The sequence below is a fragment of the Megalobrama amblycephala genome, linkage group LG3 (genome assembly GCF_018812025.1).
Source record: "Megalobrama amblycephala isolate DHTTF-2021 linkage group LG3, ASM1881202v1, whole genome shotgun sequence".
Classification (NCBI taxonomy): domain Eukaryota; kingdom Metazoa; phylum Chordata; class Actinopteri; order Cypriniformes; family Xenocyprididae; genus Megalobrama; species Megalobrama amblycephala.
Window position 1 is genome coordinate 54,411,982 of NC_063046.1, and position 26,576 is coordinate 54,438,557.

At 37.6% G+C, this 26,576-nt stretch overlaps 1 protein-coding gene across 1 annotated transcript in view; it reads left to right on the forward strand.

Moving 5' to 3' along the window:
- The window catches only part of LOC125264079 (polyamine-modulated factor 1-binding protein 1-like), a 72,951-nt gene that overhangs the window by 36,654 nt on the left and 9,721 nt on the right, over positions 1–26,576 (forward strand). Inside the window, exons 14-21 of the mRNA XM_048183324.1 lie at positions 8,561–8,714; positions 14,464–14,631; positions 15,705–15,872; positions 15,959–16,126; positions 22,484–22,651; positions 22,726–22,898; positions 23,588–23,662; positions 23,833–23,914. Of these exons, the coding sequence (XP_048039281.1) occupies positions 8,561–8,714; positions 14,464–14,631; positions 15,705–15,872; positions 15,959–16,126; positions 22,484–22,651; positions 22,726–22,898; positions 23,588–23,662; positions 23,833–23,914 (1,156 nt within the window). The remainder of the gene's footprint in view (positions 1–8,560; positions 8,715–14,463; positions 14,632–15,704; positions 15,873–15,958; positions 16,127–22,483; positions 22,652–22,725; positions 22,899–23,587; positions 23,663–23,832; positions 23,915–26,576) is intronic.

Genomic DNA, 26,576 nt, shown 5'->3' on the forward strand with positions numbered 1-26,576 from the left:
AAATACTTAAGAGTCTATGGATGGATCATTATTATAGTGATTATTATGTTTCTAGCATGTTATATGTTTGGCAACGGTTCTTTTAACCCTAAAAGATGGAGTGTGTAGCTTTTCATTTCTTAAACAACCATGTATTAAGATGTATCATGGCCATATTCCAGGATGACAATGTCAAGATTCATCAGGCTTAAACTGTGAAAGAATTGTTGGGATAATTTTCACACATGAATTGGCACTGATCTTAACCTCAGTGTATTTGTTTGGGATGTGCTGGAGGAGACTTTACAGAGTGCTCACCTCTTGCAGTGTTAATATAAGATCTTGACCAACAAATGATGCACCTCTCGATGAAAATAAATGTTGTGATGTTATTTCCATCAAGAGGTGCATCAATTTTTGGTCAAGATCTTGGATTGACAATGCAAGAGGTGAGCACTCTGTAAAGTCTCCTCCAGCACATCCCAGACACTTACACTGAGGTTAAGATCAGGACTCAGAGGCACCAATTCATGTGTGAAAATGATTCTTCATGCTCTCTGAACCATTCTTTCACAATTTTAACCCTGATAAATCTTGACATTGTCATCCTGGAATATGGCCATGATGCGTCTTTCTACATGGTTGTTTAAGAAATGAAAAGCCACACACTCCATCAATAAGGGTTAAAAGAACTGTTGCCAAACATATAACATGCTAGAAACATAATCGCTGTAATAATGATTCATTCATAGATTCTTAAGTATTTGCCCAAAGTCAAAACTTCAACTTTTTTTTTTTTTTTTTTTTTGGCCGGGCAATGTATAATCAATAGTTTTATATTTCTCCATTGTTTTTCATTTGATTGTCATTCGTAATGCTTCATGGTATTGTAGTTCTTTCTTTTAACACAGCCATTAAGAACACAGTCTTGCACCTTTGTGTTTTTGGCTCTGTTTCCACCTTGTAGAACTAAGATGTGTTTTGGTCGATTGGACCACAAGTGGACGACACTAAATACAGGTGTAAACTGGGTGTGTAATGTTTTGAGCATGTCCACTTTTGACCACTTATAGAGGTAGTCGAAAACACATTCGACCGGATTGCTTTCGTAGTGTAGACACTAATGTGGTCGAATGCATTCGAACAGCCAGAAAAGACCGCCTACTGACCTAACGCATAAACATTATGGGAAGCGCGCTAGCCAGATAGGATTTAAAGTTTGTAGGCTGGAGACCAAAGTTGGTTTGAAGACATAAACGTACCAAGCACAATGTTGCATGCAGCATCAGCAGTGATGGGAATAACGGTGTTATAAATAAACAGTGTTACTAACAGCGTTACTTTTTTCAGCAACGAGTAATCAAACAAATTACCTTTTCTCCCGTTACTGACAAAAAAAATGCGCCGTTACTATAATTGAGCTCACTGAAGCGGTTTTCATCCAAGTAGGCTCTCTCTCAGCCATAGGACTTGCAAAGTTTTTTTCTCTGGTGTGTGTTGGGGTTAGTCATACACAAATATAATTTTAAACTTTTAATAATGTACGATGCTCTGTGTGTGTGTGTGTGTGTATGTGAGCATAAGAGCGGAGCGCGATCTCAAACCAGAATACCCTTTGTGACATGCTGGATCGAAAATATGTGAAATATGTTTTTTTTCTAGTCCACTAGTAGTTGTTCATTTAAGCCACTAGTTGACTAATCACATTTCTATTAATTTAATTTCTTAAATACTGGAGAGAATAAACCATAATAATGAGTGTTTACGTAATATAGGCTATATAGCACTCAAGCGCATGCATAAAGCTTGCCATAAAGGACCGGCAAAAGTAATGATTATGAATGTGACAAAAACAGCAAGGATACATTTGAATTGTTTATTAATAAAGAAATGTTTCTGAATCAGTGTCGGCTGCAAAGATGAAGTTGACATTACTGACTCTCATCATCTCCGCATAGGCAACTAAGAATGCATATTTCATTCAGATTACATAATCAGAGTAGCCTATTTCTTTTCGTTTTTAATTATTTTGTTTTAAAGTAGATATTTCAAGCTTTCTATAGATATTTTTCTCATGTCTGTGAGGCAAGCAGCCTATACGCTGAGTTTCGGTTTATTTAGCCTATAAGACGTGCTCCAGTTCACGCACCAGTGATCGCGCCGGCGCCTCCATGTCATGATTATATTGTCTGCTATATTTGCTTCTTATTTATTAAATCCAGGCAATTGGTTGATGAAACATTGATTAAAATTAAGATACAATTTTTACAAAATGAAATTCACTTTAAAGAAAGGCTTTCTACAAAACAAAACTTAATGAAGTGGTCAAAATCATGTCTGACTCACTCCATGTCTCCCGATATATTGCACATCTTATGATGCATCTGTTCACTTTTCATAATCAAATAGATAAATTTAAAACATAACATAGGAATATTTAAACATAAATATGAAACTAAGTTTTCTTTAATACAACAGATATAGTACAGTAGAGAAATTTCATGTCTTGAGCAAGAGCGGATCACGAGTCACGAGTTGGATCAAGAATAATTAGTTATGTCCATGCATTCAGCAGTCATTCAGCTGTTATTAATGTAAATCAAACAACAAAAGATGTTAAATAATCTGAAAAAAAGATTATTTTTAATTTACTATTGTTTTTGTAATTTGCTTCTTTGTTCGTTTATATAGCCTAACACAAATAACTTATACAATTTCCCATATTAGCCCATGCTCATATTGTCCACCTCTTGCCCACCTGTACATACCAGCTGACATACAGTGTAGTCTTGATTTGGGTGGTCAATCTGCATTTAAAAGTTTGAAAGGGTTTTAAATCTTCTAAATCAAGTAAAATGACTCAAAATAAAGTAATTTAAGCATAACAAAGTCAACTTTAATCATATAAAATGTAATTTACCAACATCAAAATTGTGGCCAGTGAAAATGCTCAGTGGCTAGTAACTTTGGAAAACTACTAGCCACAGTGGCTGGTGAGCAAAAAAGTTAATGTCATGCCCTGCTTACAGTATATTTAATATTAGGGGCATCCAAGTTATTTTACATATTTTATTTTTTTATTGTTTTTAAGTAACTCAATAGTTACTTTTCCTGGTAATTAGTTACTTTTATAATGATGTAACTATGTTACTAACTCAGTTACTATTTGTGAGAAGTAACTAGTAACTATAACTAATTAATTTTTTAAAGTAACGTGCCCAACACTGAGCATCAGTTAGGGGGAGAGAGGATGGAAATGGGACTGAGACTTAAAGGGATAGTGAAATGAAAATTATCCCATGATTTACTCACCCTCAAGCCATCCTAGGTGTATTTGACTATCTTCTTTCAGACAAACACAATCAGAGCTTCGCTTCAGAAGGTCTTTAATAACTCCCTGGAGCTGTATGGATTATATTTATGATGGATGGATGCATTTTTGGGGGGCTTCAAAACACGCCCCCCATTCACTACCATTATAAAACTTGGAAGAGCCAGGATATTTTTAAATATATCTCCGATTGTGTTTGTCTGAAAGAAGATAGTCACATACACCTAGGATGGTTTGTGGGTGAGTAAATCATGGGATAATTTTCATTTTTGGGTGAACTATCTCTTTAAACCATGTTCCCAATGAGCCAACAGCTCTTACATGTCCTGAGTATGAGCACAGTCCACTGCGTCACTGTCTCTGACACTAATTGAGTGTTATTAAGCGAAGCTGCAATTCTCAGGACGGTTCAGAGTGTGTTTTTGCTACTTTTACCTCCTGCGCTGCCCTCCTATGAGAAGGTGTGCCGCTCAATGGAGGAATCACCGTGGGTCTGGATCCATGTGTGAAATCAGATGTTTAACTGGCTGGAAGAAGACGAGCAAGCGCATCTTAACTAGCACCTTGCCAAAGGTCTCTTGTTCAGTCAGCCATCCGCTGGTGCGTAGCACAACTTCCCATCTGCCAATACACATTACAGAGGATTTAGTAATTAAGTGGTAAGTTGAGGACTAAATTGGGTGTTTGTGGGCCACAGATCTACCCCGAGGTCCCTGCAGCCATGCAGATAGGGGATTCTAATTGCTAGGGATATTGATCATTCCCGGCGAGGGTGTGCTGGGGGATTTCGCGAGCGATCGATTAGCTGTTACCGTGGTCGCTTCGCCAATGGCAGAGAAAGAGGTAAGAGAGCCACGTGGGGCTTTTGCGGGATCTCCCCATGCTCTTCAACTCCTGAAAAAGTGACACATCACCTAGTCAACAGCCTGCTTCAGTGCCCAGACACCCTCTTTAGGACTGTCTTTCACTTGGGTTTCTTCTGAAGGTTTGGGTTGGTCAACACCTCTCATTTCTGCTGCGATAAGTTTTTCTCTTGGATTTCCAGTGTTTTGGGAGTGATTTGAGACGCTGTGGTGGGTCTGATTTGTTGTAGTAGGGTGTGATTTGTTGATCCATGCTGAAACGGTGCATGAGCTCATCGTCGCCCTGCTCTCGTAATTAGTTTCACCTCCGCTCATTAAATATTCATGCTTGCCTTCTCTAATTAAATCGAACCTCTCTCTCGTGCTTACCATTCCTGCATGTTATCATGCCTCAATTAAGATGTGTTCTGGTCTGTTTGACTGACTAGTCAAGGTGAAGATGTTTTGCTGTGGACCGAAGTGTCTCATTCTCTCATGCCCATACACAATTTTTTCTGTAAATAAAAATCCTGCACTCCATGCCCTGCTAAAAAGACCAACTAGACTTGGCTTCAGACAGCCCACTAATCATCTGATGTATATTGCACACAAGAATGGTTGGCTGTTAAACAACCCCTTGTGAAAAAGGACACTTTTGCATACTTTTAAGAATTATATATCATAATTCTTTTGTCTTTGAAGTATGGTTGAATTGTACTGCTGAATGTACTAGCAAATATATATGAACTAAAATATTTTTTACTGTCATTTTCGTAACATTTTATTTTACAGTGTCCTTGTTACACATTACATGTAGTTACTATAGGACTACTATACTATAGTACTAGACTACTGTACTTATCTAACCCTAATCCTAACCCTATAATAAGTACATGTAGTTAATTAATATTACTTAAATGTATAATTACATTTTAACATGGACACCTTAAAATAAAGTGTAACCATCATTTCTATTAAAATTTGTATACCGTATTTAAATGCAAACCCGATTCCAAAAAAGTTGTGACACTGTACAAATTGTGAATAAAAGAGAAAATGTATCATTTTAAGGGAAAAATAAGTTGATTTTAAATTTCATGGCATCAACACATCTCATGAAAGTTGGGACAAGGCCGTGTTTACCACTGTGTGGCATCCCCTCTTCTTTTTATAACAGTCTGCAAACGTCTGGGGACTGAGGAGACAAGTTGCTCAAGTTTAGGAATAGGAATGTTGTCCCATTCTTGTCTAATACAGGCTTCTAGTTGCTCAACTGTCTTAGGTCTTCTTTGTCGCATCTTCCTCTTTATGATGCGGCAAATGTTTTCTATGGGTGAAAGATCTGGACTGCAGGCTGGCCATTTCAGTACCCGGATCCTTCTTCTACGCAGCCATGATGTTGTAATTGATGCAGTATGTGGTCTGGCATTGTCATGTTAGAAAATGCAAGGTCTTCCCTGAAAGAGACGACGTCTGGATGGGAGCATATGTTGTTCTAGAACTTGGATATACCTTTCAGCATTGATGGTGCCTTTCCAGATGTGTAAGCTGCCCATGCCACACGCACTCATGCAACCCCATACCATCAGAGATGCAGGCTTCTGAACTGAGTGCTAATAACAACTTGGGTTGTCCTTGTCCTCTTTAGTCCGGATGACATGGCGTCCCGGTTTCCAAAAAGAACTTCAAATTTTGATTCGTCTGACCACAGAACAGTTTTCCACTTTGCTACAGTCCATTTTAAATGAGCCTTGGCCCAGAGAAAACGCCTGCGCTTCTGGATCATGTTTAAATATGGTTTCGTTTTTGACCTATAGAGTTTTAGTCGGCAACGGCGAATGGCACGGTGGATTGTGTTCACCGACAATGTTTTCTGGAAGTATTCCTGAGCCCATGTTGTGATTTCCATTACAGTAGCATTTCTGTATGTGATGCAGTGCCGTCTAAGAGCCTGAAGATCACGGGCATCCAGTATGGTTTTCCGGCCTGGACCCTTACGCACAGAGATTGTTCCAGATTCTCTGAATCTTTGGATGATATTATGCACTGTAGATGATGATAACTTCAAACTCTTTGCAATTTTTCTCTGAGAAACTCCTTTCTGATATTGCTCCACTATTTTTCGCCGCAGCATTGGGGGAATTGGTGATCCTCTGCCCATCTTGACTTCTGAGAGACACTGCCACTCTGAGAGGCTCTTTTTATACCCAATCCCACACCCAACCTAATAAGTTGCAAATTGGTCCTCCAGCTGTTCCTTATATGTACATTTAACTTTTCTGGCCTATTATTGCTACCTGTCCCAACTTTTTTGGAATGTGTAGCTCTCATGAAATCCAAAATGAGCCAATATTTGGCATAACATTTCAAAATGTCTCACTTTCAACATTTGATATGTTATCTATATTCTATTGTGAATAAAATATAAGTTTATGAGATTTAAAAATTATTGCATTCCTTTTTTATTCACAATTTGTACAGTGTCCCAACTTTTTTGGAATCGGGTTTGTATATTTGCAATTACACATTGTAATGATGGAATTGCAATTTAGCACATTTAAAATATATTAACCTTAAATGTATTATCAAATAACATACTACAGTTAAAATTATTATAAAATACTTGTGCTTTAGTATGTTAGTCAACATATCAAATTAAGTGTACTTATTTAAAGCATGACAGGATTATTAAAACATAATGATTTCCTTATGTTTTGACATTATTACAAAGTGCACTTTTTAAAATTGTACATAAGTGTGTTAAAAACAGTCATGAAAGTCTACTCTAAGTACACTTAATTAATGTATTTATTAGTTTATTTATGTTGTTTGCAAGTAGTTTCTTTTTTTTTAATACACTTTTAAAATTTAAAGTACACTACAGGTGCACATTCAATTCAAATGTGTGCACTTCTTTTTCACAATGGACTTTACACATTTGGCAGTCACTCTTACCCAAAGAAGCTTACATTGCATATTATCTGTTCACACATTCTCTGAGAATCAAGCCCATGATTCCACCAAGCTGTTTTGGCTACAGGAACAAGACAAGAAACAAATACAAGGTTTATACAATAAGTATTTTTGAGGGAGAACTAATCGCTGGATTTGTAAATGTTTGCATGTAGCATCTAATTTTTAAAATTACTTGAAAAGATTTTTGTTGCATTTTTGAGGGGATTTTGTTGGTAGCAAGTAGATTGGATATCCACAAGCAAAACTGTATTTTTCTGTAGGCCTCTCTGTAAAATAATGACTTGCTAACTAATAGATTTGAAATTATAATAACAAAGTTCATTATTTACCCATTTTTGCAGTTGTTTGTTGTTGTGTAATTATTTGATTACTTTTTTATTGTGGCATCAACTGTTTTAGCTTTATCTGCATAATGGCCTCGAAAAACATCATAAACGGTGACTGATTGCTTTAAATGACAGTCAGACTTTTCCACTGTAATTAGCAGCTCTTGGCCAGAATAAGATTGAAAATGTACCAGACTTTATACTGGCTGGCTACACGAGACTTAGCTTAAAGAAATTAAGCAATTAAGAAATTTAAAATTCTGTCATCATTTACTCACCCTGATGTTGTTTCATATCCATAAAACTTTTGTTCAATTTTGAAACCCTAGTATAAATTCCAGTCTGGTTTAAGCCCTTTGTATACTTAGTTTTTTCACATGTACGCTAGTGTACATGTACTGTCGAACTCACAGCCTTGCAAAATATACTTCATTTGACTTGTACACATACACTGGTGTTCGACACATGCACAGTTTTAAGCAATCTCTCACCACGAGATACAACCCATGTAAACATCTTTGTATTCTTTCATGCTAGAGTTGTACAAATGAGGGTACTTTCTAACCTCTTCACACAATCTGTCGTCTGTATAGGCCTCCATTGTCGCTGTAGCTTGCATGTGTTCCGGTCTGTTCTGTTGATGCAGGTTTTCTTCGACTACCTTGTGAATCGACACCCCCAGGGCAAGGTTGCCACCTTGTGGATAAACTAATTACTGCAAAAAAAAATTTAAATGCACATGCGCGACCTGTGCGTACAAGTATGTGCGGATACAAAATCCTGTGGTGCGCGTACAGTAGGCGCATACTCTTCTGATGATGAAATTCGCGTCATGCGCACTGTACGCTGACTCTCGCATACGCATTAAAAGTGAAGTATACTTTGGGCTTTATACTGGTTAGTGCTGGTTTGGTATGATCCCACTTCCTTTGGTCTTCCCTAGTGACCTACATTAAAAAACACACCATAAAGTGGTGACCAGCATATTTCCAGCAGGATGGTGTGGTGATTACATCCTCATATCTGTTGCTCCTTTATAGTGCACTCATGTCAGGACTGATGGAGAAGGGAGTTTGGTAAAATAAAACACATGTTCTTCTCTGCAGGAGGCTGGTAGAGCGCTTGAGAGCAGAGGCCAGCAGCAGCAGACAGGATGCGCTCAACTCTCAACAGGAAGCTGTGAGACTCCAGCAGGAGAAACGGCAGATCCAGGAAGAGCTGGACGTCAGCAGAGAGACTCTCTCAGCCCTGCAGACTAAGGTGAGAGCCATTTCACACTCATCCTGCACTGATTCAGGGCTTTAAACGGCAGGATTATTAAACAAAAGTGCTTCACAAAGCCCTCTGTAAGGTCATGATCCCCTGTATTGATCTGTATTGATGACTGTGTGCCTGAGGAACAGAGCAAGCTTGTATGCGTGTATGCGGTGGATGCATTCTCATGTGTGTATGTGGCTTTGTGGAAGAGCACGAGCTTGACACGTTGGTGTAAAACCTGATGATTGTGATGACCAGCATGATTTGAGAATAATCCATCTTGTAGAGGAAAGAACATCTGACGGTCAGGTGTTCATATGTTCATCAATGTCACACATTTGCTAAATATGCTGAATATTAAAAATTTCTTTATTTTACATCATAGTGTTTCTTTGTTTTAAATCCCTTAAATTCTAAGACTTAATTTGTTAGGTTTAAAGGTGTCCTTGATTATGATTTCACTTTTTTAACTCTAGTTAGTGTGTAATGTTGCTGTTTGAGCATAAACAACATCTGCAAAGTTGTGACGCTCAAAGTTCAATGCAAAGGGAGATATTTGTGACCAATCATGGAAAGGAGGGACACAAGTCAGTTCTGGGGCATTTTAGATTCTGAAAGTGTAGTCTCCAAGCTTTCTAACGATGTGTAACCCATGGAAATCTGATAATATTTGGAGAAGTTGTGGCCATTTGAAGGTAGGCACTCAAAAAAGCTCTAAAGAGAGAAAATGCCTCTAAAACTTGTGCAGTTCTCGCCTGTTCTCACCTGCTGGGAGTGACAATAGGGCTCATTTACATCTCATTTAGATAAGCCATACCCCCCGTAAAGCTGCGTGGTTGCATAACAACGACAGACGCAACGGGAAAAATCGGACCGCATACTATTAATAATAAAGGATAATGTGCATTGTAAATGTCAGTAATTTATCTTTCCTGGTTTAGACCTCAGTTAGTGGTTAAACCTGGTTTGAGTCAAAGGATTAAAAAAATCCTGTACATTAAACTCTTCATACTTTTACTTTTGACTTAATAATGCAAATTTTATGGCTACGGATACTTTATACTTTTACTTAAGTAGGAATTTAATCTGATACATTTACTGTTACGTTAGTAAATCCTTGTTAAGAATATTAAGTAGCATTTTCTCCACCACGGGCTAAACTTATTAGCATCACATTCAATTCAAGAATTCTAACAGGCAGGTTTACGTGGGCTAAGTCATTCACACCAGTCAATTCAAGCAATTGAAGCGTTATTCAAATTAATAGCAGATGCTAACATTACCATCTAAAAGCACGTTATAGTAATTAAATTAAAACGACAGTCCTGAGCTATCTAATAACAATAGACACATGAGAAAACGTGTACGTGTTCTTAGAATGAACACAAAACGACAAACTTTGATGTTTATGGAAATTCACCCCATAAGAAAAGTATTCTCGTTGCCTCCAATGAAATAAGTCGTTCGGGCACACTTTCTCTTTGTCGGGGTCTTCTTCGTGGATGTAACCGTCTGTTTGCCTCTAAATGTCCAATAATTCGCCACTTTTTTCCGCAGCTAAAGAATCCAGCAGAGCCAGCGCTGCATACTAAGTAGCCACGCTTCCCTTGGAGGGCGGGGGCAATAACAAAAGAAACAAAAGCCGGCGTATCTGATTCCAGTAAGGAAATACAAACAGACAATGACACGCCCCTACTGCGAGATAGAATCTCAGAAAAACAAGCCGATTTCAAACTTAAAATGTACGCTTCTAAATATACCAATACTGCTATCTCAAACACGGAGAGGCTTCTTCGTGATCTCAACTAACAGATTCTGCAAAAAAACGAAAATCACCAATTTTGAAAAAAAAAAAAGCTTCTTTCTCATTTTGCGCAAATGTTGTGCTGCCGACTTGTGTCCCTGGTTTCCGTGACGGGTCACATTTTCTTTTACAGAAATCGCTTTTTAAGGACTAAAACAAACGGCTGGTAGGGACTAAAATGAGCTTCTTCCTGGGTTGGTGACGTCACAAACCCCAAAATTTACATAAACCCCGCCCCCGAGAACACGTAACAAAGGGGGCGAGGCCATGTTGGGCTGCTTTAGAGAAGAGGAAGAGTTGTTGTAGTAGAGTGTTGTTACCATACCGTCATTTTACTTCAGACTGCTTCACAAACGAGGGTCAATTCAACGCTGGATTTGTGCAAAATATTAACATGACGGCACATGCTAGTGGATGAGTTGAATCAACTCCACAGCAACTACATAAATCTATCCACTAACCGTTCAGAAATGTCCAGTTTCATTCTAAAAGTTGTAACTTCTTCCTGAGTCTCTCCATCAATGTGAGGCTGAACACCGTTACTGACAATCCTCATTTTGGCTGCGTGAGATTCTCCAGCTTTGTTGTTGCTGAGCAACTGAAGTGTGAGCTGTTAAAGCTCCGCCCTCTTCTGGAAAGGGGGTCGGGAGCAGCAGCTCATTTTCATTTAAAGGGACACACACAAAAACGGCCTGTTTTTGCTCACACCCAAATAGGAGCAAATTTGACAAGCTATAATAAATGATCTGTGGGGTATTTTGAGCTGGGGACACCAGAGACTTATATTACATGATCTTATATTACATCTTATGAAAAGGGGCATTATAGGGCCCTTTTAAATTCTCAAACTTAATATGTTAGGTTTAAATTAGACGCTTGAATACCCTAATTTTCATTGTGGCCTCAGACTTTTGCACACCACTGTATAATGGTGTGAACATGATAAACATTTTAGAAAAATGTGGTTTTTGAAAATTAACTGAACTTTTTTGTTTTCAACTGAAAATTAATTTAGCACCCAGAGTATAGTTTAAATGATGTAAACGTGTACAAATCAAGGAGGAAATATGATTTTATTGCTCCTCTCTGTGCTGAAGAGATGCTTAGTCTGAAGCAAAGCTATTCGCCCTGTTCATCTGGTTGTAAATTTACTTTTCTATCTTTAGAAACTTTCACAGATCTGATGCAAAAGTATCTTGCTCAGTAACAGTTTTAAATTAATCTCCCTAATCCCAGTTTAATATCTGTCATGCAGGAGTATATCTCTAATTTAGCCAGCCACCTGAGTGAAATATGTCAGCCGTGGAGCTCCTTTCCAGTTTATCTGTGATGCTCTGCACTGTTAGGGGTTATATCAGGAAGATTAAAATTTGCCTTGATCTTTTGAAAATTAAAAAGTGTTTAATGCATTAGCGTAGCCACAAAGGGGCCTGTGGAGGCCCCCTCATTTACATGTCTGGCCCCCCATATTTCTAATTGTTTAAAATAAAAAATAATGTTTGATTGACCATTCAAAATGCTTTGTGATAAAATGCAATGGCCGTTTTCAAACTGGTATTATTTTTGTCACTTGTTGAGTGCTGTCACAGGCTGGTCAGCAAGGATAAGGAAGAGGAAGGTTTAGAGTAAATAGTAACATTAGCTTTTAATTCAACAATATAGGGAAAGAAACAAATCAACAGCGTGTACTGAAACATGATTCAGAACTAGACAATGAGTGCGGAGAACTGAAGGACTTAAATACACAGGCAAACGAACTTAATACAAATCAGATGTGCTTCAATTAGTAACATAATGAGTAACCATGACAACTAATGATGGCGGGAACATAGGAACAAAGACAAGCGAACTAAACATCCATAATGAAAATGAAAGTGAAACAAAGGCAAAACGTGACAACTTTATGCCTGAAGGCCTGTTCACACCGGGACGAATATCCTCCGCGATTTTCGCTGACGTTTAACGCCTCGTGACTAAACAACGGGCGCCAATGTGAGTATGCACACCGACGCGAAAAACGCGAGGGCGTGAAAAGCGTCATTTTTTTAAAAATTCGTTTTTTTGGTTTGACGCGCCGCGTTAAAAACTGGCCGACCAATGAGATTGGCGCTTTTGTTCACGTGCCTGGAGCTGCTGAAGTTACAGTAAAACACGACTTGGTGGCGCTCAAGCACAAAATGGTCTTGCCGAGCACACAAGACGACCAAGAGAAAGTAAGTAGACGAGGAAGACCCCTACAAACTATCCCTGCGTCTCAAACAGCTCCCTAGCTTCCTAGGTCGTGTATCAGTATACCATGTAAATGAATGTGGCCGAATCCCTGATCAGTGCCCTGACTAGTGAAGTAGAGAGCTGATTGAGACGCACGCTATGGGTGCTCTGCCACAGATGTGTATCTGTATTTTTACTTTTTTTTTACTTTTACATTCAAGAAATATAGTTGAGAATGTCTGTTTCATAAATATGTTTATTTACACTACCGTTCACTTGCACTATATATATGTATGTATGTATGCCATTTTATATATGCATTTTTTTTATCTTCTTTAACTTTATTAATATCATAAATATGTTTATTTGCACTACCGTTAAAGATGATAGAGAGGATTTTTTCGTCGACTGAGAATCCAAAGACTGTTACTGAGTTTTTGAAATGAGCGCATGCGTAAGAACAACCCCCCTCCTTCGAAGGAACGCCTCCCAAAACTCGTAAACACTCGTATTGGAACACCGGCATTCGCTGTGTCGTGTTAGTGGATTCATTATGTCGGACTCACCGCAGGTAACACATAATCTGCAGTTGTTACTCCTGTCTCCGGACAAAAACATTGCATGCGGCGCCTGTGGAGTGTGGAAAGTTACTGGAGCGCGCAGCCGCGCACGTCTCTCACAAGGAACGTCACGGCAGTGATTGACAAGCCAGAGGGCCAATCCGCGCACGTCTCTCACAAGGAACGTCACGGCAGTGATTGACAAGCCAGAGGGCCAATCGTTTACGTGATGATCGCATAAACGATTGGCTGATGTTTTTAAGGCCCTACCTCGTGCACAGATGATGTATATTAATATTATTACTTTCAGTGCACCTAATAAATAGTCTTTTATCAGTTAGTAAAGACAGTTTCAAGTAATATTGCAAAAATGTATAAAACAAAACATCCTCTTTAGCACCTTTAAGCACAAACGCCACATACTGTCAGGGAGTGAATTTGCACTTTCACTCGGCGCATCGCCGGTGAAAATCGCTTGGGTGTGAACACAAAAAACGTCTCCAGAAAACGCTGACGATAAACGCGTGCGATATTCGTCCCGGTGTGTACAGGCCTTGAGAGTTCATTAATTAACAAATGGTGACAGAGGATGCACAAATTTCTATAGTACGCTTTTTCAGTAAATCAGGAAAGCTCACTTCATCTTTCCAGGACAATATCAATATGGATTAATGCATGCAGTAGCTACGTGTTTGCCTGCTGTTCTGAATTGTTGTTGTTTTGTTTTTTTTTGGTTTTTTGTTTTGTTTTTGTTTTTCCCCCAAAAAGTCAAGGATGTCATGTGAACACTGATGTTTCATTTGAAGAAGCAGAACAACACATTTTCTTTCAACTTCTGCATAGAAAAATAGAAGATGGTCACTGTTTCTCTGCCCTCATGGAAGTTTTGGACACCTGATGTCTTTCCAAACATGAGTAGACTGTAAAAGATAATGATCACACTGCCTGTGACTGAAAGACTTTTCTCAAGGGTCAAATCAGCTTTGAGATCATCCATGACATCCAGGAAAAATGTTTCTTGTTTTTGTTGTTGTCTCACAAAATGCAAGATTTTTTCACAATAGCAATAAAATAGTTAAAGTAAAACTAATTAAAGTTAAAACTGAATCTAGATATGGATTATGAATATCATTAAAGAATGTGATTGTCATCTGTCCTTCTGTTTGTGTTTGTGTAGCTGTGTGAACAGGAGAAGCTTATAAACACACACCAGGATCATGTTTCTGAGCTGCAGCTCATCACACACAGACTGCAGGAGGAAGGGCTGAACTGCCAGACTCAGCTGCAGCTGTGCAGGAGACAACTGGAGACCAGAGATGACCAAGAGCAAAAACACCACCAAGAGGTATTATGGGAACGCCACATATTAATAAGCTAGCTTAAACTGATTCTGATTGTACAATGTTTCTAACCCGTCCAAAGCTAGTCATCAGCTGCCGGTACAAACTGGTGGTTGATCATGGGACTAAGTTAGTTGGGTCAAAGCTGGCCATATTGGTTAACCTGGGAAAAAGAAAAAGTTTGAAAAGTACGTCTTGTGATATTTTATGATGGTGTAAACTAACTTTAAAAGTTAAAAGATTTCTTCAAATAAGTCTCTTCTGCTCACCAAGGCTGCATTTATTTGACCAAAAATATAGTAAAAACAGTAATAATGTGAAATATTATCATTTAAAATAACCGTTTTCTATTTGAATATATTTTGAAATGTAATTTATTTCTATAATAAAAAAGCTGAATTTTCAGCATCATTACTCCAGTCTTCGGTGTCACATGATCCTTCAGAAATCATTCTAATATGTTGATTTACTGCTCAAGAAACAATTATTATTATTATCATCATTTGAAAACAGTGTTGCCGTTTAATTTTTTTGTGGAAACCATGATACATTTTTCTTTACTTTGCAATACATTTCCAGTTGTTAACATTAGTTAACTACATTAATTAACATGAACTAACAGTGAAAAATACTTTTAAAGCATTTATTAATCATAGTTCATGTTAATTTCAACATTTACTAACACATTATTAAAATCAAAAGTTGAATCTGTTAGTATTATTTTTTGGACCTGACCTGACATGAACTAACAACGAACAGTTGCTAGTTAACTAACATTAACTTAACGTTTAACTTAAGACTAATAATTGCTGTAAGTGCTATCAAAACCTTTTCTAGCTGCATTATTATCAATGTTGAAAACACTTGGGTTGTTTAATATTTTTGTGGAAACTAATATTTTTCTTCAGGATTCTCTGATGAATAGAAAGCTCAAAAGAACAGGATTTATTTGAAATAGAAGTTATAAATGTCTTTACTGTCACTTTTGATTAATTAATTGCATCCTTACTGTATACAAATTATTCTTTTGAACTGTAGTGTATGATAAATGTTGCATTATTGCTGCTCTATGGCTCAGATGAGCAGTCTGCAGGCTACAGTGTCCAGGCTGAAGCTGGATCTGGAGCAGGAGCGGGAGAAGTGGCGGCAGGGGGTACGAGAGGCAGCCAAGGCCGATCAGAGAGGGAGAGAGCTGAGACAGGAGCTCAGCACAACACAGGCCTCTCATAAAGAGTATATGGAGCTGGTACGCTCTCTTCCACTGACACAGTCAATGTGAATCGTGCCTATCACACTGGAGACAAAAATACACATCCGTTCTGTGTGTTCTAGCTGGCCGAGTACAGTCGAGAGGTGGCGGCTCAGAGGAGTGAGCAGGCCCGTCTGCAGCAGCGCCTGATCCAGTTGACAGAGGAGAGGGCGGCTCAGGAGGAGCGAGTCAGACAGATGAGTGCAGATCTACAGAGAGCGCACAGTGAGAGCAGGTGCTCTCAGGAGGAGGTGAGACTGATGCAGAGCGCAGCCTGTCTGCCATATTGAGATACATTATTCAGTCTATATTTTAAAAACAATTACGTGTTACATTATGCATTTAGCTATGGAAGCTTGTTTCCACCATGAAATAAAAAATAAAAAAGGTAATTGTGACTTTTTATCTCACAATTCTGACAGAATTGAGAGAAATAAAGTCAGAAATGCAAGTTATAAAGTCAAAATTTTGAGTTATAAAGTCAAAGTTTATTTCTCACAATTCTGACTTTATAAGACGCAATTGTTTATATCTCGCAATTCTGAGAAAAAAAGTCAGAATTGTGAGATGCAACCTCACAATTGCGAGAAAAAAGTTAGAATTGTGAGATAAAAAGTCACAATTACCACCTTTTTTATTTTTTTATTTAGTGGCAGAAACTACTTCCATACTTAGCAAATGTTTTTATCCAAAGCCATTTACATTGCATTCAACATTGTACACATTTTTTTTCATTAGTCCCTGAAAATCGAAGCCATTATCTCGGCATAGCTATACTTTCTTAGCTACATGAACATCAGCCACTCGTTTACTTACTGATGTTTTTTGCAGCTTTGTACAGTAGATGTATATGTATAGTCTTGATTCCATTAGAAATGGAATATGCAAAATGCCACTGTAATATGTAAAGTGGCAGCGTACTACTGCATTTCAACTGACATTGTCATTTTGCACCAAATGTTGCACATATGGGTATGAAAACTAAAATGAATTAATGTCATTTGCATTTTCCATTCCCCATACTAATATGAACTTTTCATTCATTCATTTCATTAAATGTAAAATTAAATGCATTTTAATTAGCAGAATTAAAATTGAAACATTTTAGATAAAATGGATTTTTTTTTTTTATATAAGTATAGTAATACTAAGTATAAGTATAGAATACAAATAGATATAAAATAAATAGATAAGTAGATATAAATATATAAAAAATGGTAATTTTATGGTTAAAGATGGTAATTTCCTTAACACTTAACACATTTTTGATTTGTAAATCCACTTTTGCTAGTATAACTACTGGAAAAATGGTCGGCACTCCAGGCAAAAGGGTCTAAAAGGGTTGTACCTAGTCTCTTAATGAGTCATGGGTGTTATTTGGGCATAACGTGCAATAAACCAATCATGCCATGGCAGATTCGCTATTTACATGGCGGAATTTGCAAGCGGAAAAACTGATCACTTCTGTAGCTACGAAAGGGATCTGCTCGTGTGCGAGGTTAAAGCATGCCAGCAGACAAGCCGGATTCCACCAAAGCATTTTTATCTTTATGCACAATATAATCTTTTTCATTGTAATGCTTTTATTTTTAATATTTAGCATGTTTGTGTGCTGCTGTGCATCCCTGTGTGTAATAAGCAGAGTGTATGCGTGCCTATAGGCACATATTACTAACGCGCTCTTTAAATAACAAAAAAAAACTACATCATTGACTTTAGACCAGGTTTCAGTTGATCAATGACGCTGTCGTTTTCAGTTGCCTCAGAATAGCAATACGCCAACAATGCACCTGAACACACCTCGTTTTCAGACCAGCACGCCTATGGGCACACAAATGGGCGTAAATGCATTTGCTATTTAAACAACGTGACTAAGGACGTGAAAAAGATAACTGCATCGGGAGTCAAAAAACACTTGCGTCGCAACTGGCGCCGCATTGCGCCCGTTGTATGATAGGGCCCTATGACATTAAAGGAATAGTTCACCCAAAACTGAACATTCTGTCATTATTTACTCATGTCATTCCAAACCCATAAGACTTTAATCATTTTCATCTTCTAAACACAAATGAAGAGATTTCTGTTCCTCCATTGAAGGCCTGCACAACTGAAACTTTTAAGCTTCAAACGTTCATAAAGACATAAAATAATCCATGAGTCGAATACAAGATTTCAGAAGAATCACGATTGCTTTATATGATGAACAGATTTAATTAAGACTTTTATCCACAGATAAACACACATTCATAGAGCGCATTGCATATGGAAACATGGACGTTTGTGTGTGTGTCACATGCCAGAACAAGCCTCATTAGTCCTCGCACACCACGCATGTTTCACAAATGAACTTTCACTGTTGTTCACTCAAACCATCCTCATTCACATTACTTAAAAACTCCCGTAATTTAAGTTGTTTCTACTAAAAATGAGTATTGTCAGCTTTACTTAAGTGTTCAGTCAGTTTAACGTTGCTGAGTGAAACGAACAAATTAATGTTGACATAACTAACTGGGCAGTGGATCCGTAGTTCCCAGCATGCTTTGCAAGGGACTGCATTAGGAGAGTAAATTTAGGGGTTAAAGTGTTATTTTATGTTTTTTTAGAAAGGGGAAAGATGGACATTTAGAGGAGTTTCTGTAATGTTTTTGAATTTTGTGGTTATGCAGAGGAGTGACGCCTATATGTTTAGGATGTGAAGGATGGAATTCCTGCTCTCAATTCAGTTGAGTTTGTTCAAAGAGTTATTTTTTTTAAGTGCATTTCGTATAGCAAATAAGGTAAAGTCAACAAATGTATTCACCTTACAGAATAAAGTTTTAAAAATTCAACATAACTTTATTAAGTAAATTGCACATACAAACATTATGTAACAGTGACAAATTCAAATGATTTGTATTTAGTCAAAGTTATTTTGTCAACATCACTTGAATTTCTTTTGTTCATACAAATAAATTGTTATTTGTACAAATTACTCAATATAGTTGCATGGAACCACTTGACACTGCCTTTTTAACTAAATCCAGCAAAGCATTTATTTATTTATTTATTGAGTGTGTGATCTGACCTGTTTATTTGTGTCAATCAAAAAAAATTAAATCTGTTCATCATATAAAGCAATCATATCTCTTCGCAAGATTTGGATTAAACCACTAGTTTCATATGGATTCTTTTTACAATGCCTTTATGACCTTTTTGGATCTTCTAAGTTTTGTGGCAAATTCCAATCGGAAGTGAGCATCCCAATGAGCTACTCACTCCGAAGAGCAGAACATGACTATAAATGATTAAATTACTTCCTTGAAGTGACCATCGACTGTTCCCTTCGCTAACAGACCTGTGGAAGGGCCCTTCGTGAAGGGATTCAGTTGTTCACTTTCGTTTGGAATGCTCCTACAAAGGTGCAATAACGCCGTTTGGAACTTGCCTTTGGTTACTGGACTTTCAAAAGTGGTAGAGAAACCTCTCAGGTCTTAATTTGGGTTTCGAAAATGAACCAAAGTCTTTTGAGATTGAAACACCTTGAGCGTGAATAAATGATGACAGAATTTTCATTTTGGGGTGAACTAACCCTTTAAGTACCTCTTAAATTCAGAGGGAAATGGTTGGCTAATAATAAAGTTATTAAAGCCACAAACCCAAACCTAATCCTAAAATCTGATCGGTTGATAAGAATGCAATGATGTTTGTAAGTAGGGAGTTCTCTGACTTTGGCAAACCCCTCCGTGACACCTCGTCCTGAAGTACCTGAAATATGTGCAGAACTGCAGTGCTCCTTCAGACAGTAGGGCCAGTGTAGTAATTTAAACCACTCGCTCTCATTCTGTAAGTGCTGTCATGTTGTAGGGTAACTCTAATTGGTTCCTCGTCATTTTGTGGTCAGCAAACTCGGCAGGATAACAATAAAACTGAAAAATAAAAAATAAAGTGTCTCCACACTGTCCAGGCCCTAATGTATACATGCACACACAAACATACACACACTGCGCCACCGGTCGGACTGCAGAAATAATGATTATGCGTGTGTTGTGCATCGGTTGTCTGTTTTCAGCTCTGGCTTTTAAAAATAATTGCTGTTGGTGCTGCAGCCGTATCAGAGGAAGGCCAGTAATGATTCCCGCCAGTCGTGTGGAACGCAGCATGCGGGGAAGCGGGGGGAGACAGACGCGAGAATAAAGGCGGCTATCATTTCTGTGTGTGTGTTTGTCTGCCTGGCACATAATTATGGTTGCATAAGGTTGTGTATTCATATAGTGTATGTGTTGGTAGAAGTGCTATGATTACAGTGAGGGGTGTGTGTGTGTGTGTGTGTGTTTGCAAATATACTTCAGCCCCCGTCTATAAATCAGGTGTGAATTGAAGAAACTGATGAGTCGAGAATCTCATTTGAGTGTGTGTGTGGGATCACAGAGGGATTAGAGTTGGATATAAAGCTGCACAGGTGACTACATCATAGCCCGCTTACACACACACACACACGCACACAGCATTTTAATTGTCTTTCTCCTTTTCTTTACCGGCTTTTATTGGCTCTCCTCTGCAGTGTGTGCGCTCTGGGTAAAGGTCACTGCGCTCCACCTTCTTGCACGCTGACAGCGTTACTGGCAATGAAACTAGTCTGCCTTTTAATTTAAGCTGAATTCTCATATGCTGAAAACCTGAGATCTCATATGAGGTAAAATTGTGTGAGCTGCTATAGATTTGCCACATCATATGAGTGTAATAATGATTTGTTCAGGGATAGAGTTTTTAGCAGCTGAAGATTATCAACGCTTATATATTGTATCCTTTGCCTGCAGAGGAATATTATCAGCATATTATATACCCCAAACGTGTGTGTGTGTGCGCTACGTTATGGGGACACAATGTCTCCACAAAGATGGTAATATCTGAAATCCTTGTCCTTATAGAGACATTTTTTGGCCCCCATAAGGAAAACAGCTTATAAATCATAGTAAGTTATGTTTTTTTGAAAATGTAAAAATGCAGAAAGTTTTCTGTGATGGGTAGATTTAAGGTTGGGGGATAGAATATACAGTTTGTACAGTATAAAAATCATTATGTCTATCGAGTCCACATAAAACATGAAAACCCAACGTGTGTATGTGTGTGTGAGTGCATACACAACTGGTGAAAAGTTTGGAATAATTATGATTTTTTTTTTATGTTTTTAAATGAAATCTCACAGGCTGCATTTAACATATAATGAAAAGGGTAAAAACATGACATATTTAATTATTATTACTAATATATATATATATATATATATATATATATATATATATAGTTCCTGTGCTTGATTCTGATTGGTCAATAGCGGTGTTTAATTCACGATAAAACACGGCTATGACCGCTTCACCCAACGGTTCTGCGTATCATTGCACAACACCCTTAGCAACGTAAACTGTTTGTTCTCAATTGATATTGTTCATTGAAGCTTACAATACTATTCTAGTTCTACATAATGCAGTGAGAAAGAGATCGATGGAGCGAGTTTATTACCTGTCCTGCATTCAGATTTAGCATTTTCCTTCAGGTCAGTCCTATGTTCATAATAAAAAAATCTTTTTAAATGTCTGATGTATTATCGTGTCCTTTTAACAGTTAAGGGGTTTTCCCGTGACTGACAGCGCTAGTCAAAGCATTTGTCAGTTGCGTCTTGTTCCCTGTTCACAACAATTCAGTCTTTTCAATATAAAAGTCTTCACTACTGACTGACACACTCATAAAGACAGTCTTTGCCGCCATCTAATGGCGTAATAATGTAACTTCTGTTGCTGTTCACGGTCAGGGACTATTTTTTTCCGGTGAAAGGCTATTAGTGAAAGTTTACTTAATGAAAGTTGCATTGATACATATTTCTGGCTTAAATAGTTGTATTGTGTGGTAACCGTTTTATAAAAGCAATAAGGTACTCGAGGCTAGTGCTGTATCATGAATAAGTCATGGCTGAAGGGGTTGCACAACAATGCCCTACAGCCGTGACTAATTCACAATAAAGCACAGCCTCTCGTACCTTATTGCTTATATATATATATATATATATGATGTTTATTTGATAAAAAAATGTAATATTGTGAAATATTATTGCAATTTAAGAATAACTGCCTTGTATCTGAATATATTTTAAAATATAATTTATTCCTGTGATGCAAAGCTGAATTTTCAGCATTATTACTCATCTTCAGTGTCACATGATCCTTCAGAAATCATTCTAATATGCTGATTTTCAGCTCAAAACACATTTCTTATTATTATCAATGTTGAAAACAATTGTGCTGCTTATTATTCTTGTGGAAATCATGATACAGTTTTTTCAGGATTCTTTGATGAATAGAAAGTTCAAAAGAACAGCATTTATTTAAAATAGAATTCTTTTGTAACATTGTGAATGTTTTGATTGTCACTTTTGATCAATTTAATGCATCCTTGATGAATATAAGTATTCATTTATTTTAAAAAAAAAAAACTAGAACAAAAAAGGCAGTGTTTTGAAACTAACACAGCTATGCTGTTTGGGAAAGTCAACAAATAAATGCCTAATTTTAACATCAGAATTACACACTTTACCTTTAACTAGGTCCAATTTCTCTCTCCGTCTGTCCCTTCAGGCCAGGGCATGTGAGGGTCGACTGGCGGAGCTGCACACCCAGCTCTCACGCTCACAGCAGTGGGCACAGCAGCACATGACAGCCCTGCAGGCCAGAGAGGAGGAAGTGCTGCTGCTAAAGATGGAGATGGCCGCTCTCAGAGAGAACTACAGTGCTAAAGTATCTCAGGTCAGACACTATATCCTAACACCATTTCTAATATTCTGCTTTGTTTTTGTGTTAATTCATCTCTTCACATGCAGGTTGAGGCTTTGCACTCACAGATGGACACTGCTGATCAGAAATATAACGCAGCCGTGTGTGAGGTGGATGTTTTGCGGCAGTGCTTAGGAGACGCACGGAGTGACAGCTCTCGACTTCACAGGGAAAGTGAACTAGTCGTGACCAATGTGAACCAATGGGTGAAGGAGCAAAAGTAAGACATGCAATCATTCAGTATCATGATATTACCATCTAATGTTACCACAGTACTTTTTTGAAAGTCGAAAAGGCTAAACACACAGCTGTTCTGATTGGTCGATTACTGTTTTTTGCATAATGTCCACTAAAATGTACAATTGATCATCCCAGGCAGTGTTGTTATTGCTATCTACCTAATAAAAAAAAAAAAAAAAAAAATATATATATATATATATATATATATATATATATATAAAAAACTCAGTTCATTATTTCATGTCTATTTTTTATATTTATGTTTTGTACATTATGTGTCTTGTAAGGAGCCGTGTATTAACGGTATATTGTGCAGTCAGACAGTCATTATTGCAAAATAAACCCCATCATACCTACCTGATCACCCTTTTGGTGTTCATTTTGCAATAATGACCTAGCTGTGTGTTTTCCTCTACGTAACATCAAATGTGGCTTCTTACTGCATTACATGTCACAGATTGTATCACATGTTACATGTATGGTTTCTGCTGGAACCAGTATATAAATTTATGGAGTATAGAAAGTGTCTGTGGCGCATCAGAACTTTTGCATCCAGAGAGGCTGTGTTATAATGGCTGTATCATTATCATTCAGCATCATGGTTCATTGTGACAGCAGCTCGCAGCTTCCTCACTGCAGCCCATTATCTCTGCCCCTGCTCCACTCCAGGCACACTAATGAGAAACTGGCACTCAAGATCAAAGACCAGAGCAGGAAGATCATCCACCTGACAGCCGAGAGAGAGTAAGCCCCGCTCACCCTGTCCAAAGCTGTTTCCGCTCCTCTCAGCTTGGAGTGTGTACAAACATGGATTTTAGGTCCAAGTAGCAGGGAATGTGCATGCAAACATATGGAGAGAGGGTGCACTTGTGTGAAATGGGATTAGGCTGTAATGTTTGTCCTTCTTCATGCAGTCACCTTCAGGAGAATGTGAAGGGTTTACAGGGGGAAATCAGGAGGCTGAAAGCAGAGAGAATGGAAGCAGAGCAACTGAAGGTAACACACACTCCAGCACAAAGCCCTAAACACTCCAGTGCACATGTCCATAGATTTTTTTTTTTTTTTTTAATCAGCATTAATTTTTAAGTTGAAGCCAGCATGAAATGGAAGTTGTGACTTATTTTACTACTGTAATGTGACGCATTTCCATTGTGAACATTGATGGTTATTGTAGTTCTAGACTAAGGCCCAATCCCAATTCTACCCCTTACCCCTCCCCTTCCCCTTTGTTTCGCGCGTTCACGTGATGGGGTAGGGGTGTCCCAATTCTCATTTGGTTGTAGGGGAAGGGGTAGGCGTAGGGGTAAGGGGAAGGGGAAGGGGAAGGGGTATAAAATAGAATTGGGATTGGACCTAAATGTGAGCATACATTTACTCATCTCTTTTGCACAAAACATTCAGTATTCCTCAAAATTAATAAAAACAGTGAAATGCAAACTCAGAATTTTATGTAAACCTGTAATAATTAACTATATTAAATTACACAAATATACTTTATGTATTTAATCTCACTTTATTAACCAATGTCTTTGCTGTTGACCTTCAGTGATCTAATTCAGTGATCTAAAAATGACTTTAGATTTAGAAATAAGAGTGTTGAACTTCCTTCTCCTGTATCCTGTCTTCTTTAATCCAGAATGGCGACACAGCTGAAAGGTTTTTTTGAGCTGCGCCCTCTACTGTACAGACGTAAATATGCATTTCCTTCAGCCTGAGACTTATTAATTTCACTTTTGCTGTGAAAGGGCCTTAACATTTGCCAAAAATATAACTTTTTTTGTCGTTATTAAAAAACAAACAAGCAAGCCCAGCCCAGGTGAGAAAAGTAATGCAAAAGTAATGTAACACATTTCTTTTCATAAAAAAGAAATGAGGTAATGCAATTAGTTACTTTTTTTAGGGAGTAACTTTTAAAAGTAACTTTCCCCAACACTGCTTAATATATTTTAAATTGTAATAATATTGCAATATTACCATTTTCACTCTATTTTAATTGATTAAATGCAGCCTTACCAGAAATCTTACCGATTTTACCAACCCCAAACTTTTGAATGGTGTTATATAAATGCACAGTAAAACTAAAAGCGTTTAAATACATAGCATCAATTTTGATTTTACGCCGACTTTACATTTTATATTAATATGTAAGGAAAATGTACGTCTCAGATCCTGTAACATTTTTAGTCACATTCTTGCATTTTAATTTTAAATGGTCATACTTTGTGTTTTGTGTGATGAATATGGAAAAGTACAAATAATCCATGTGGTCTTCCAATCAAAGTGATGTCATAAAAGCTGCAAGCACAATTATATTTTAATTAACAAATAAAATTTGCAAAATACTGTTTAAAATACTTTCATATGGAATATAGCATGTCACACTGAAAAAAATATAAACTTTTCAAAAAATGTCAAAAGTACTTTGTCAGCTACCCATTCATATTTCTCTGTATTTTCTATCTTTATTTTAAAGGGTTAGTTCACACAAAAGTGAAGCTATGCATTTTTGTAAGAAAAATATCCATATTCAAAACTTTATAAATTCAAATAACTAGCTTCCGGCAGACAACCATACGCAGAATGCGCAAATGACGCGATGTATGATGCAGTATGTAGGAGTATTGTAAGCTTAGATGCCTCTCACGGTTCAAACAAATAGGGTTGTGCAACAAACTGAAGCTCCTCTTCTCTTATATCAAAATCCTCCTAAATTTCTCTATAAAAATTATAGTTTTGGATTTATAATCCTTAAATCGGTAATTTGTTTTGCTCTATCCTTTGCGCCTGCGCGTTCGTCATTATGTTGCGTGTCAGGTCAAAGGATACTCTTCCACCGCAAATCGACTTGCGCATTCTGCGTAAGGTCATCCGCCGGAAGCTAGTTATTTAAATTTATAAAGTTTAAAATATGGATATATTTTTCTTTCTTGGAGTACTAAGGATATTTTTAAATACATCTCTCATTGTGTTCGTCTGAAAGAAGAAAGTCATATACACCTAGGATGGCTTGAGGGTGAGTAAATCATGAGATCATTTTCATTTTTGGGTGAACTATCCCTTTAATAATATTCGTATTGTTTTATTTGTAATGATCAAGTGTATTTCATGGTAACTGCAGCACCTCATAGTTACAGTCGTCATTGAGTGAATGTTAACATTCACCTTTGTGGCTAACAGGCCGTACCACATTCTGCCCCCAGTCTTCCATATAAACAGGTCTTATATGCAGGTTTTGCCTCAGATCGCCTGTCCAGTTTGATCTTTCTTCTCCTTCTCTTATAATTCCTGAATGACCCAATGCTGGCCATTTCCTATTACACCTCTCCCTGTCTCTACCTTTCATTATTTTTTCTCTCTTCCTCTATTCTCTGATATCCCATACTCATGCATAGCATCAGCAAGACCGTCTTTGTTGTGATTAGGTTGGTATTTCTATCAGATGCAGAGAAAAGGTGTCCTATAACCACAGTTGAAGGCCCGTGTCACCATTAGCCGTCTCATTCTGGAGTGCCTGTCCTCTCGCTGTCGAATGATCCGGCTCTGTAGGTACAGGCTTATCCTCTGTAATAGGGTCTGATCTGATTCACACTTTTGAAATTGGAAAGGAAAAGTTTAGAGATGATTGGAGAACTTTTGGCATAGTAGAAGCCGAGGGCTG